This window comes from Pelobates fuscus, chromosome 11 (genome assembly GCF_036172605.1).
Source record: "Pelobates fuscus isolate aPelFus1 chromosome 11, aPelFus1.pri, whole genome shotgun sequence".
In the NCBI taxonomy this organism is placed as follows: Eukaryota; Metazoa; Chordata; class Amphibia; order Anura; family Pelobatidae; genus Pelobates; species Pelobates fuscus.
The window spans coordinates 10,168,755-10,183,973 of record NC_086327.1 but is presented as its reverse complement, the minus strand read 5'-3'; the positions used below and the strand labels follow the sequence as shown (position 1 = coordinate 10,183,973).

The 15,219-nt window shown below is 43.3% G+C and overlaps 1 protein-coding gene and 1 long non-coding RNA gene across 11 annotated transcripts; both read right to left on the bottom strand.

The window, feature by feature from the left end:
• Window positions 1–1,373: 1,373 nt before the first annotated feature.
• Window positions 1,374–4,011, bottom strand: LOC134577190 (uncharacterized). 10 transcript variants are annotated; one of them, XR_010085949.1, is made up of 5 exons: window positions 2,424–4,011; window positions 2,133–2,383; window positions 1,833–1,931; window positions 1,745–1,782; window positions 1,374–1,694 (listed from the first exon to the last, which is right to left on the bottom strand). It is a non-coding gene; the product is annotated as an uncharacterized LOC134577190 (long non-coding RNA). The 10 variants fall into 10 exon arrangements; XR_010085947.1 differs by having other exon boundaries at window positions 1,387–1,694; window positions 1,833–2,383; window positions 2,424–3,466; window positions 3,497–4,001; XR_010085946.1 differs by having other exon boundaries at window positions 1,379–1,694; window positions 1,833–2,389; window positions 2,424–4,008.
• Window positions 4,012–4,602: 591 nt separating this feature from the next.
• HSPB7 (heat shock protein family B (small) member 7) lies at window positions 4,603–14,790 on the bottom strand. Its single transcript, XM_063436218.1, has 3 exons — window positions 14,516–14,790; window positions 10,388–10,521; window positions 4,603–5,498 (listed from the first exon to the last, which is right to left on the bottom strand). The coding sequence occupies exons 1-3, from the start codon at window positions 14,673–14,675 to the stop codon at window positions 5,313–5,315; spliced, it is 480 nt and encodes a 159-aa protein (XP_063292288.1). The 5' UTR covers window positions 14,676–14,790; the 3' UTR covers window positions 4,603–5,312.
• Between the last annotated feature and the right edge of the window lie 429 nt (window positions 14,791–15,219).

Genomic DNA, 15,219 nt, shown 5'->3' with positions numbered 1-15,219 from the left:
TAGACATAGAAACATAGAAACATAGAATGTGACGGCAGATAAGAACCATTCGGCCCATCTAGTCTGCCCAGTTTTCTAAATACTTTCATTAGTCCCTGGCCTTATCTTACAGTTAGGATAGCCTTATGCCTATCCCACGCATGCTTAAACTCCTTTACTGTGTTAACCTCTACCACTTCAGCTGGAAGGCTATTCCATGCATCCACTACCCTCTCAGTAAAGTAATACTTCCTGATATTATTTTTAAACCTTTGTCCCTCTAATTTAAGACTATGTCCTCTTGTTGTGGTAGTTTTTAAATATAGTCTCCTCCTTTACTGTGTTGATTCCCTTTATGTATTTAAATGTTTCTATCATATCCCCCCTGTCTCAAACAGAAGTGAGAAATGGCAAAAGGGGATAATTCACTAAACACCGAATTGCAGTCAATTGAAAACCAAACTTCACAATGTAGGTTACCATTACAGAATTGGATAGAACTGTCTGAAATGGTTTAAAATAATAAAATACAACGACAGCATTAACCGTTTGTGTGCTGAGAGCAGTAATCACAGCCCCTGTCTGTCACTAGAAATGCCTCTTGATTTGTAAATACAATGTTACTGGGAATGAGAGGTCTACACAATACATTGTATTGAATGAAAAGATGAATATCAACATTTAGGTGAAATTAGCCAAACTGTGACGATAGCTGAGACCGTTTCCAATCAGCATTTTTTGTTAAAATGATCTACTTTGCTTTTTGTGATGTCCCAATTCACCATTTAGTGATTAACCCCCTGTATGTCTGTGATATAGGGCCCTCCCTGTCCCAGCTCCCTCTGAATGGCATTCTCTGTCACTGTCTCAAGGTGACCTTCAGGTGTCCTATTTCATTCAGCCCTGTTTCCATTGTCCAGCTCCTATTTATAGTCAGATATGGGACAGACCCTTAGCCTAAAAAGGAGGGTGTGAATTCCCTGCAATGAGAGCACTGCCACCTCCAGGCAGGGACTGGTATTACCACATGTCATCCCATACTGTTTAACCAGAAGAGGTTCTGTTAGCTTGTCACTAATTTTCAAAGGGTCTGTTATCAAATGGTTTTTCAAGGACCCAAACTTGTCATTCTGAGATTTTGTTGCTGGAGTCTTATTTACTGAGCTATCTCATTTGACACTCAATTTCAGTGAATTTTATTGAAATAAAATGATATAAATATTGATTAACGTTATTTTAAGAGCTTGTTGCAGTTTACTCATTAAATTGATCACTTTGACCAGTGCCATTAGGAATAGGATGTACTAATAATCGACATGTTAATTAAACGAAAGTAGAGTCCTTCCTGATCCAGACTGACAATGTATTAGTTTATGATGACCTTGACGAATGACCTTGTAATAACCATGCAGAGACAAATAACACACAGACACAGAGAGAGAATACAAATTGTTTAACATGACACAAAGGCAAAGCTATCATTTATTGACAATGGAAGTTATAGAAGGGCCATTTCCCAGGGGAAACTAGAGACTCACATTGTAAATACAATACTGGAAATAGCTCGTTGTCCTCGATATCTAGACACTCCCACTCACAGTACACTCACCCAAGTTCTCACTGACCATAACTAAACGACAGACACTCACACTCACAGCCTCCTTCACTCACACTGACAGATACTCACACTGACAGACACTCACACTCACAGCCTCCTTCCCTCACACTGACAGATACACTCACAGCCTCCTCACCTCACACTGACAGATACCCACACTGACAGACACTCACACTCACAGCCTCCTTCCCTCACACTGACAGATACACTCACAGCCTCCTCACCTCACACTGACAGATACTCACGCTGACAGACACTCACACTCACAACCTCCCTCCCTCACACTGACTGGTACTCACACTCACAGCCTCCTCACCTCACACTGACAGATACACTCACAGCCTCCTCACCTCACACTGACAGATACTCACGCTGACAGACACTCACACTCACAACCTCCCTCCCTCACACTGACTGGTACTCACACTCACAGCCTCCTCACCTCACACTGACAGACACTCACATTTACAGCCTCCTCAACTCACATTGACAGACACTCACATTTACAGCCTCCTCACCTCACACTGACAGACACAGCCTCCCTCCCCCCTCACACTGACTGGTACTCACACTCACAGCCTCCTCACCTCACACTGACAGACAGTCACACTCACAGCCTCCTCACCTCACACTGACAGACACTGACAGCCTCCCTCCCCCCCCTCACACTGACTGGTACTCACACTCACAGATACTCACATTAACAGCCTCCTTCCCTCACAATGACAGACACTCACAGCCTCCCTCCTACACACTGATAGATACTCACACTCACAGCTTCCTCACCTCACACTGATATATACTCACACTCACAGTTACTCACCACCTCACACTGACAGACATTCACAGCCTCCCTCCCTCACACTGACAGGTACTCACACTCACAGCCTCCTTCCCTCAAACTAACAAATACTCACACTTACAGCCTCCCTCCTTCACACTGACAGATACTCACTCTCACAGCATCCTTCCTCCACACTGACAGATACTCACAATCTCCTAATCTCACACTGACAGATACTCACATTCACAGTCTCCTAATCTCAAACTGACAGATACTCACACTCACAGCCTCCTTCCCTCACACTGACAGATACTCACACACTCACAGCCTCCTTCCCTCACACTGACAGATACTCACACTCACAGCCTCCCTCACACTGACAGTTACTCACACTCACCTCGCCTTCCTCTGTCTCTCACAGCCTCCCCCTCAGTTCCACTCATCTACCAGCCTCCATTTTCCTCTTGTGCTCACATACAGCCTCTCCATCTCTCAGCTTTAATATATTGTGTAACCATCAGGTACCAGAGCACCTCTGCCATGAGACACCTCCTCACTGGCCCACTGATAGTCTCCACCAACTTCCCTTCTTAATCTCCTTAATTTCCATCACCAACTGATCTGCCAGGGGTAGGAACGTTACATGGAAACAATCCCTTCAAAACACATTACTGGGTTTAATGAGAACTTTGTAAAACCCAATCCGAGTCTGCTGTGCATTAATTAGGCTAAATTAGGCCGTTTTTATAAAATAAATAAATAAATAAAACATAAGAAGCACCCAATAACGCAGACTGTCTAGAATGGCCTCCTGTAAAGTTACCCCCACTGGGTCTAATGGATTCTAATGGGTCCATTACACACAAATAACTTTACATTGTATCAGTAGAAATGTCACTTTTATTCATTAATATTGGTAAGAGGACGGGATTTGGAAGTGATGTTAAAGGACCACTACAGGCACCCAGACCACTTCAGCTCCATGAAGTGTTCTGGGTGCCAGGTCCCCCTCGTTTTAACCCTGCAGCTGTAAACATAGCAGTTTCAGAGATATTCCTATGTTTACATTGCAGGGTTAATCCAGCCTCTAGTGGCCGTCTCCCTGTCTCCCTGACAGCCACTAGAGGTCGCTTCCGCGATTTACACTGAGTAGATCGCACTTATTTGACACAGGACGTCCTCACGGACCTCCAGCGTCAAAAAAGATCTCCATAGAAAAGCATTGAGTAATGCTTTCGTATGGGTGGGTTTGAATGTACAGCACTACGGAATCTGATGGCGCTATATAAATAATAAAATAATAATACACGTGCGCCTCTGACCGTGCATGCGTATTCGGCTCCACTCTGGAGCTGACGTCGATGGAGGAGGAGAGGCCACCATTATTCGCCACGGAACGGGGCCCTAGTCAGCTAAACGGTGACTAGGGCTCTATAGCGTTAGGAATACATATTGGTATTCCAAACGCTATAGTGTTCCTTTAAGAATCCTGTAATAAGGCGTAATTCTACTGGGATTTTATTTTAAAGGGCACTCTAAGAGCAATAAGCACTAAAACAATGTATTGTATTATTACAGCTTATTGTATTATTACAGCTTATTGTATTATTACAGCTCATTATATTATTACAGCTTATTGTGTTATTACAGCTCATTATATAATTTTAGCTTATTGTATTATTACAGCTTATTGTATTATTACAGCTTATTGTATTATTACAGCTTATTGTGTTATTACAGCTCATTATATTATTACAGCTCATTGTATTAATACAGCTCATTATATAATTTTCGCTTATTGTATTATTACAGCCTATTGTGTTATTACAGCTCATTATATTATTACAGCTCATTGTATTACTACAGCTCATTATATAATTTTAGCTTATTGTATTATTACAGCTCATGGTATTATTACAGCTTATTCTAGTTGTCATGGTGCTATGGGTCTAGGCTTAACATATTCGATTTATTTTTTTCAAACCATGTGGTAACATGCTTTTCCCTGCCTGCCATAGTCCAGCCTCTCTTTCCCCTACTGATACTTAGCAAGCTAAACGTAATGAAATCCTCCCATCATGGAGGGCAATGACAGGCTGAGAGTGCTAGGAGTGGCTTTCAGCCTCTCATTGCTTTCCTGGTTTGACAGAATCCTGATATCAGAGTTCATTCATCCCACAAAATGTTTTCTAAAAACATGTACTATAACCACTACAATGAGAGATTCAATCCCGCCTCTTAGTCAGTTTCTGTGCACGGCGCTGTATGGTGAGACGATACAAGGTTATTTTAAACAAGTTCACAGAAACCACTTTTTGTACAATTCTTTATTTACATAAACCAGCATTTATTTGTTAGCATATCTAATTATTATTAAAATTTGTATTTAGATTTCAAAATCTTTTATCCAGTCTGATTTGTTTTATGTTTGCTTTTTTTCCAAAATGTATTATTTCTGACACATATTTTATTTCAGATTAGGTACAACAATTACAAATAAATCATGGAAAAAAATCATTTTTCAATACCATGTAATAGAATCGTATCCTAATAATATTCTTTCCTTTTACACAGACTATAAATCAGTTTGCTCGATTCCCATGCCCACCTTTATGAATTATATGGAATGTCCACGCTAAATTGCTCATTGCGGCGACGTGATATTATTCGTTACCATTCACCACAACACACACACACGCACTATTTGTGATGGTCTGAAAAGCAAATCTCTTTTCTGTGAGATACACACCTACTATGACCACCACGTCTCAAGGGTGTCCACGCTATGATCAATTATTTTCAGGGGTGCCCATAAATGTGAAGAACACGAGGGTGGATGCAAACTTTGAAACAATCTTTAGGGAACATTTTTGTGAAACCATCAAACCATCAAACAGTTTGTTACGTGGCAGAAGATTCCGTGGCACGCATTTAGATTTTAATCTCAGTCCGGAAGGTTTCTTTCAGGTGGTCCGTGTGCTTGGAAGAGTTCCTCTGAGCCTTGACAGTGAGCATGCCGTCTTCTCCCAGGGCAGAGTTCACCGTGGTAGGATCCACATCTTCCGGGAGCTGACATTTGTGCGTGAAGGTGTTCATGATTGTCCCATCAGGGGCTAGCTGCGAGCATATTGAGACAGTTTGTCAGTCATGTATTTGGAACTCTGAGAAAACAAATACTAAACAGACATAATGTTTAGTTTTAATGACTAGAAGAATGAACTCTCATCTCCTCTTATGCTATTGGGATCCAAATAGTAAAAAGACAGAAAAGCTTCTCTGCTATGTATCCCACCTGCATTTTTGTTTTTAGCTGGGTTGTTCACTAAAGTGAGATTATTTTGCAAAGTCAAACTATATTTCAATATAGCTTACATTTTAAAGAGGCACTGTAGTCACCAGAACAACTGCAGCTTAATGTGGTGGTTCTGGTGTCTATAACCTGTGAATGCAGGCTTTTTAATGTAAACACTGCCTTTTCAGAGAAACGACCGTGTTTACATTGCTTTCTAGTAACACCTCTAGGGACAGTCACTCAGACAGCCACTAGAGAGCCTTCCTGTGTCGGTGCTCTACAGTGTGCAGCATTGACGTTCAGCATCTCCACGCTCTGCATGGAGACACTAAACACTCCCTATAGAGATGCTCTGATTCAATGCATCTCCATGAGGAGATACTGATTGCCGCAGCTCAGCATTTTTCCACGCATGCGCATTAGCCTCCCAGTGCGTTCCTATAGAAAAGGATAGGATTGGCTGAGATTGTCAATTTTGAGGATCTCAGCCAAGGGGCTGGAGTGTGGAGCTAAGCACTAGGAGACCTGAGCTGTGCTTAAATAAAAGTAAGTAAACCTCTTTTTTACAGGAGGTAAGGGTGGGCCGGGGGACTAAATAGGTAATTTATTATTATTATTTTATTATTTATATAGCGCCATCAGGAATACATGTTTGTATTTGTATATTCCTGTTGCTATAGTGTTCCTTCAATTATTGTCTTACAATTTGAAATTCACTTTGAATTCGCAACACTTCTCAGTGAATAATCCTGTTAGAACGTGTAGGTTATATCTCTAAAACCCATTGGTAAATATCTATATATATTATAATATAACATTCCTCTCTCTCTACTCATTGGTTAATGATAAAAAGAATAGAATGTTTTCTACACAAATCATAAAATCTTCATAAATACCATCAGCCTTGGCAATTTGCAATCAGGAGATGTTTTCACAACAGGTCAGGATATTACATTTCTTGAAAGTATGTTTCCTTTGACCTTTATAATGTTGAATATCTAAAATTAAATCAGCAGTAATCACAGCAACGCTATTCTTTAACCCTGTTCAATGCGTCCACACTTTAAAATGTTCGGGGAAATTATATTTGATGAAATTAAACTGGAAATCTTCCAAAAAAATTGAAATTGTTTAAAACGTAGCAGAAGAATGTCAGTATGTAAACATGCTGGGTTTGGAGACAGCTTGTATGTAGCAGACACTATGGAATGCTATAGGCATGCTTTCTGCATTACATATAACACAGTGACACAATGTCTTTATACTGTATGTACCAGTAACTGAATAATGTCATCATTATTGTACAGATCTGCATAGCACTCCTTCCTGGCATGAAATACCTTTTATCAAGTACATCTTCTGAGCGCTGCTACCCTCCCCTATTTGCTACATACCTTCCAAGTGTCCCTACTTAGGAAAGACAGTCCCTATTTTGAGTTTAAATCCGTCTGTCCCTCTTTTCTGTCCTAGTGTCCCTTTTTCTAAGAGCTTCATACTTGGCAATTTGGCTTTATGCCAGACATTTCCCGCTTCTGAAAAGACTGCAGATCCAGAAGTCCTGTCCCCCATTCCACCCCTCATTTGTGGAGGTTATCCCAGTCTCAACTGCAGGCGAGCTCGCTACACGGGGAGAAGAGATGGTGGAGGAGCATCGCTCTATAAAGCTAACTACACTAACGATGGCAATCTGCGTAGGTAGAGACCATTAACTAGTCATTTAACAATACATGTCCTCAAATCCAGTGGAGTAAAGAGTGATATGAAATGATAAGAAGACAATAAAAAAAAAATCTAGTGCAGTATTTTCATTGCTGGTGATATTAGATGAAAAGAAAGAAATACACTTTTTCTGGAGCTTAAAATGAGCTCTAGATATATTCACTTGTGCGGTATTATCCCCGTCTATAAATATGCAGCATATCCATAGACGGGGATCATACCGTCCAAGCGAATATATCTGGAGCTAATTTTAAGCTCCAGAATATTGTATGTGTATTTATTTCTTTTCTTCTAGTATCAGCAATAAAAATATTGCAATAGATCTCGTTTTATCGTCTTCTTATCATTTCATATCACCCGTTACTCAATTGGGTTTAAGGACACTACTGACGGCGCTGCTTCCCTTCATCACTTTTTCACATTTATCTACAGCCAGAAGGAAGAGACTCTGGTTTGGGAAGTCCGAGCAGCCATTGCACAAATGCTAGAAATCTAATTTCTTCTATCCAATTTAACAATAAATGCAACTGATTCCGCTAGTGCAATGTTCCCTTCCTACGAACCTCGACCACCCTACTGAACGGGCCTCCACCTGGACACATGGCAGGTGGCCAATTTCAGGATATGCTTACCTAGAACGTGAGCCTTGAATAGTCGATTTCTCCTGCACCGCTCACATCCCAGGAGGTCTAGTGCGGATAGTCACACTGATAAAGCAGATTTACCCAGAAAGTGGACAGATCAATGGATGCTGGCTTGTATTGAGGCCTGGGACCGTTCAAGCATATTATCTCCAGCTACAGTTCTTCAGGAGTGCCCCCCTGAGACAGGGTAGGCAGGACGTTGCCCTGTGCGGATAAACAGTATCCTAACATTGGGAATTGGGTGATTTGAACCTGAGAGCAAACGTGAACAGAAACTACCTACCATGTGGCTCTTTGTTTGGTTTTCTTCAGTTGTGTTTATGTTTAATTTTTATTGTTACTCAGTCTCACACTATATTTTGGCTATCCCATTACCAGAGTCTAGTGGCTTTCCTATTCTTGCATTAATGCTGTATCACTGCTGTCATTTCTTATGCTTTAACAAAGCTTCTACGTTTTCATACTATACTTGCAAAAACCTCTCACATCGCAAAATTGTCTTATCAACGTTGTCTCTGCTTGACATGTCATTGTTTCGATATTTCAATATAGAGTGTAAATGCATTGTGATGTGAGATTATAAAGATAAAATAAAGAAATACAATTAATAAAAACTATACATCATGTGTTCATCCTATATATATCATACTATATATATCAGGGATAGGCAACCTTTGGCACTCCAGTCTCCAGATGTTGTGGACTACATCCCCCATCATGCTCTTACACTCATTATGCTGATAAAGCATCATGGGAGGTGTTGTCCAAAACATCTGGAGTGCCAAAGGTTGCCTATGCCTGCTATATATATTATACTGTGTTCATCCTATATGAACTATACTATACTATAATATAATATATAATATACTGTGTAAATCCTATATATAATACACTGTAATATAAAATCTAATATGTGCAAACAACATATAATATACAATAATGTATAATATACTGTGTGCATCATATATGTATTATATATATTATGTACTATACTAAACTATACTGCACACTATATACAATACATTACAATATAATACAATACAATACAATACAATACAATACAATACAATACAATATAATATAATATAATGCAATACAATACAATACAATATAATATAATGCAATACAATACAATATAATATAATATAATATAATGCAATACAATACAATACAATATATGTTTTGTGTGTTTTGCCTAAATAACTTAAGGATATTAGAGAGGTTTCTTTTTTAACCTAACTTTGTTATGGCCTATATTTTGCAAGTGGTTTTTGAAGTCATAACTTGCTATTTAGTGAACAACCACAATGAAACGACAGGTAGGGGATAACATGAAATTTACTTTGAATTCCCAACAATTTACATTTCGGTGAATAACCCCATTTAAAAATCAGAGCGAATGCATTTTACAGAGCCATGTACTGTGTGGGTATATTATGAGGTGGGTGTATGGTGCAAGTACAGATGGGTGGTTAGAGGAAGCTCAGGTAGGTGTTTAGTGGAAATACAAAAGGGGGTGCTTAGTGGAAACACAGATGGGTGTTTAGTGTAAGTACAGGTGGGTGGTTAGTGTAAGTACAGGTGGGTGGTTAGTGTAAGCACAGGTGGGTAGTTAGTGGAAGTACAGGTGGGTGGTTAGTGGGAGCACAGGTGGGTGGTTAGTGGAAGTACAGGTGGGTGGTTAGTGGGAGCACAGGTGGGTGGTTACTGGGAGCACAGGTGGGTGGTTACTGGGAGCACAGGTGGGTGGTTAGTGGGAGCACAGGTGGGTGGTTAGTGGGAGCACAGGTGGGTGGTTAGTGGGAGCACAGGTGGGTGGTTAGTGGAAGTACAGGTGGGTGGTTTGTGGGAGCACAGGTGGGTGGTTAGTGGAAGTACAGGTGGGTGGTTAGTGGGAGCACAGGTGGGTGGTTAGTGGGAGCACAGGTGGGTGGTTAGTGGAAGTACAGGTGGGTGGTTAGTGGAAGTACAGGTGGGTGGTTAGTGGAAGTACAGGTGGGTGGTTACTGGGAGCACAGGTGGGTGGTTAGTGGGAGCACAGGTGGGTGGTTAGTGGAAGTACAGGTGGGTGGTTAGTGGAAGTACAGGTGGGTGGTTAGTGGAAGTACAGGTGGGTGATTAGTGGGAGCACAGGTGGGTGGTTAGTGGGAGCACAGGTGGGTGGTTAGTGGAAGTACTGGTGGGTGTTTAGTGGGAGCACAGGTGGGTGGTTAGTGGGGGCACAGGTGGGTGGTTAGTAGTACAGGTGGAATATTATTTTGCTAGAAACACGGTGTAAAATAACATGGGACACGTTGTGACCCCAATGACCAGGTTGACCTTCCCATGATTGTAACCATATACCTTCTCACCTTCTCCGCATGCACCTCAATCTGGTTGTTTGAAGTGGTGACAATAATATCCTCTGGGGAGAAATCTCTCACATCCACAGCAAACTGGTAGGTGTTCCCCATAGTCTTCACATTCTCAGACACCACAGAACCAGCTGTGAGTAGAGAAAGGGCATCATTAGACTTACTCCATGTGCAGCCTACACTTAAAGGAATAACATAGCATGCCTGGCTTATATTGTGATCTGTATCATCCTTTAGGATCTCTCTAACTACAACACTACCCTGCAGTGTGCCAGTAATACAGTGCTATCCTGCAGTATGCCAGTGATACAGTGCTATCCTGCAGTGTGCCAGTAATACAGTGCAATCCTGCAGGGTGCCAGATACAGTGCTATCCTGCAGTATGCCAGTGATACAGTGCTAACCTGCAGTGTGCCAGATACAGTGCTATCCTGCAGTGTACCAGTGATACAGTGCTATCCTGCAGTATGCCAGTGATACAGTGCTAACCTGCAGTGTGCCAGATACAGTGCTATCCTGCAGTGTACCACTGATACAGTGCTAACCTGCAGTGTCCCAGTGATATAGTGCTATCCTGCAGTGTGCCAGTGATACGGTGCGCCATATACAGTGTTATCCTGCAGTGTGCCAGATACAGTGCTGTCCTGTAGTATGCCAGAGATACAGTGTTATCCTGCAGTGAGCCAGAGATAGTGTAATCCTGCAGTCTGCCAGTGATACAGTGCTATCCTGCAGTGAGCCAGAGATACTGTGTTATCTTGCAGTGTGCCAGTGATACAGTGTTATCCTGCAGTGAGCCAGAGATACTGTGTTATCCTGCCGTGTGCCAGTGATACAGTGCTATCCTGCAGTGTGCCAGTGATACAGTGCTATCCTGCAGTGTGCCAGTGATACAGTGCTATCCTGTAGTGTGCCAGAGATACAGTGCTATCCTGCAGTGTGCCAGTGATACAGTGCTATCCTGCAGTGAGCCAGAGATACAGTGCTATCCTGCAGTGTGCCAGTGATACAGTGCTATCCTGTAGTGTGCCAGAGATACAGAGCTATCATGCAATGTTCCAGCGATACAGTGCCATCCTAGAGTGTGCCAGTAATACCGTGCCATTCTGCAGTGTGCCAGAGATACAGTGCCATCCTGCAGTGTGCCAGTGATACAGTGCTATCCTGCAGTGTGCCAGTGATACAGTGCTATCCTGTAGTGTGCCAGAGATACAGTGCTATCCTGCAGTGTGCCAGTGATACAGTGCTATCCTGCAGTGTGCCAGTGATACAGTGCTATCCTGTAGTGTGCCAGAGATACAGTGCTATCCTGCAGTGTGCCAGTGATACAGTGCTATCCTGCAGTGAGCCAGAGATACAGTGCTATCCTGCAGTGTGCCAGTGATACAGTGCTATCCTGTAGTGTGCCAGAGATACAGTGCTATCCTGCAGTGTGCCAGTGATACAGTGCTATCCTGCAGTGTGCCAGTGATACAGTGCTATCCTGCAGTGTGCCAGTGATACAGTGCTATCCTGTAGTGTGCCAGAGATACAGTGTAATCCTGCAGTGTGCCAGTGATACAGTGCTATCCTGCAGTGTGCCAGTGATACAGTGGAATCCTGCAGTGTGCCAGTGATACAGTGTTATCCTGCAGTGTGCCAGAGATGCAGAGCTATCATGCAATGTTCCAGCGATACAGTGCCATCCTAGAGTGTGCCAGTAATACCGTGCCATTCTGCAGTGTGCCAGAGATACAGTGTTATCCTGCAGTGTGCCAGTGATACAGTGTAATCCTGCAGTGTGCCAGTGATACAGTGCCATTCTGCAGTGTGCCAGAGATACAGTGCCATCCTGCAGTGTGCCAGTGATACAGTGTTATCCTGCAGTGTGCCAGTAATACCGTGCCATTCTGCAGTGTGCCAGAGATACAGTGCCATCCTGCAGTGTGCCAGTGATACAGTGTTATCCTGCAGTGTGCCAGTGATACAGTGTTATCCTGCAGTGTGCCAGAGATACAGTGCCATCCTGCAGTGTGTCAGTGATACAGTGTTATCCTGCAGTGTGCCAGTGATACAGTGCTATCCTGTAGTGTGCCAGAGATACAGTGCTATCCTGCAGTGTGCCAGTGATACAGTGCTATCCTGCAGTGTGCCAGTGATACAGTGCTATCCTGCAGTGTGCCAGTGATACAGTGCTATCCTGTAGTGTGCCAGTGATACAGTGCTATCCTGCAGTGTGCCAGTGATACAGTGCTATCCTGCAGTGTGCCAGTGATACAGTGCTATCCTGCAGTGTGTCAGTGATACAGTGCTATCCTGCAGTGTGCCAGTGATACAGTGCTATCCTGTAGTGTGCCAGAGATACAGTGTAATCCTGCAGTGTGCCAGTGATACAGTGCTATCCTGCAGTGTGCCAGTGATACAGTGTAATCCTGCAGTGTGCCAGTGATACAGTGTTATCCTGCAGTGTGCCAGAGATGCAAAGCTATCATGCAATGTTCCAGCGATACAGTGCCATCCTAGAGTGTGCCAGTAATACCGTGCCATTCTGCAGTGTGCCAGAGATACAGTGCCATCCTGCAGTGTGCCAGTGATACAGTGTTATCCTGCAGTGTGCCAGTGATACAGTGTTATCCTGCAGTGTGCCAGTGATACAGTGTTATCCTGCAGTGTGCCAGAGATACAGTGCCATCCTGCAGTGTGTCAGTGATACAGTGTTATCCTGCAGTGTGCCAGTGATACAGTGTTATCCTGCCGTGTGAACAAGATACAGAGCTATCATGCAATGTTCCAGAGATAGTGCCATCTTGCAGAATATTGTGCCATTCTTCAATGTGCCAGAGATACAGTGCCATCCTGCAGTGTGCCACAGATACAATGCCATCCTGCAGTGTGCCAGTGATACAGTGCCATTCTGCAGTGTGCCAGTGATACAGTGTAATCCTGCAGTGTGTCAGTGATACAGTGTAATCCTGCAGTGTGCCAGTGATACAGTGTTATCCTGCAGTGTGCCACAGATACAATGCCATCCTGCAGTGTGCCAGTGATACAGTGCCATTCTGCAGTGTGCCAGTGATACAGTGTAATCCTGCAGTGTGCCAGTGATACAGTGTTATCCTGCAGTGTGCCAGTGATACAGTGCCATCCTGCAGTGTGCCAGTGATACAGTGCCATCCTGCAGTGTGCCAGTGATACAGTGTTATCCTGCAGTGTGCCAGTGATACAATGCCATCCTGCAGTGTGCCAGTGATACAGTGTCATTCTGCAGTGTGCCAGTGATACAGTGTAATCCTGCAGTGTGCCAGTGATACAATGCCATCCTGCAGTGTGCCAGTGATACAGTGTTATCCTGCAGTGTGCCAGTGATACAGTGTAATCCTGCAGTGTGCCAGTGATACAGTGTTATCCTGCAGTGTGCCACAGATACAATGCCATCCTGCAGTGGGCCAGAGATACAGTGCCATCCTGCAGTGTGCCAGTGATACTGTGTAATCCTGCAGTGTGCCAGTGATACAGTGTAATCCTGCAGTGTGCCAGAGATACAGTGCCATCCTGCAGTGTGCCAGTGATACAGTGTTATCCTGCAGTGTGACCACGATACAGCGCTATCATGCAATGTTCCAGCGATACAGTGCCATCCTAGAGTGTGCCAGTAATACCGTGCCATTCTGCAGTGTGCCAGACATACAGTGCCATCATGCAGTGTGCCAGAGATACAGTGCCATTTCACGTGGTTTCCATGGTGATCACACAACTTATAGAACACACTTTTCAATTAGAAATGCTGCTATAAATCTACCCTCATATTTTAGCAGAGTTCCGATTCCCCTTCCCCCGCCACCCTATGTCGACGCAGTGAGAGTGATAAATGCCAGAGTCTGGATTCGTTTTACCCAAGGCATTGTGTGGAGAACCAGAGGACGCAGGTTTTGCCCATTATCATAATGAACCGGTTAATGTTTGAATAGATGTTTATCTAAGACTCTCCAGCTGTTATTTATAGGCCGCGTTGGAGAAATCAACGTTTTCTGAACTCTGGATTTTGGGTTAAAATAAATCTCAGATCTCTGTGAAGCGGACATTACACTGAATCAAGATTCCAATCTGGGAATACCTGTTGGTTATTTATGTACAAGTCCAACTTGCCTGAGAAGCTGAGGGGTCTTCGGAACTTGCCAAAGTCATCGCTGAAGATGCCCAAAGTCTTGTCCATGTACTGTTCCCGAGGCTGGCCGGTGGATGATGAAGAGGATGTCTGCTTAAAACTGTGCTCCGATCGGAAGGCAGAGGACGATTTCAGGTTCATTGAAGTCAATCGTGTGGACTTGGCGGCAGAAACAAAAAGAAGGATGCTGAAAAGGGCTCTACGGTTCCTGGCAGGTGCCTGTATGTCTGTGTAAGGAACACGTCTGGCTCATCCCGGGCTTATATAGTGACGTCCCACCCAGCCTCCCGTTGGCCCTGCTATATTTAGGATGCAGCAGCATCTCCACGGCAGCTGTGGAAAGTTTTTGTGCTGAGAGGTGGCTGTGACTCTCCTGAGATCAGACACACGTGACCTCATCGTTCAGATAGTGACACTAAACACAATAACCAGACTGGCTGGGCCTGTGTCGGTGACCCCAAGGACTGTTTAGGTAGTGCCGGGGCCTGGATGATGGAAGCAGGCAGATATTTCTATCTTTTTTCCTTTACGTGGATTCAGAGCCTGGCAGGGAATCAGTCGTTGTTAATTTTGAACTCATCTTTCATTACTTCTATCCATAGTCTGCTAGACACATATATAAGGCCTGTCCAGTAATATCTGGCATTTATAATAATGATAATCCATTCGAACTGCTTGTACTGTT

What these genes read in the sequence shown, in the direction of transcription:
- HSPB7 (XM_063436218.1), bottom strand. Translation starts at nt 14,675, where the DNA reads ATGAACCTGAAATCGTCCTCTGCCTTCCGATCGGAGCACAGTTTTAAG. An exon ending in AAGACCCCTCAGCTTCTCAG is followed by an intron (nt 10,522 to 14,515) that starts GCAAGTTGGACT and finishes CTCTACTCACAG; the next exon opens with CTGGTTCTGTGGTGTCTGAG. An exon ending in TTGAGGTGCATGCGGAGAAG is followed by an intron (nt 5,499 to 10,387) that starts GTGAGAAGGTAT and finishes ATATGCTCGCAG; the next exon opens with CTAGCCCCTGATGGGACAAT.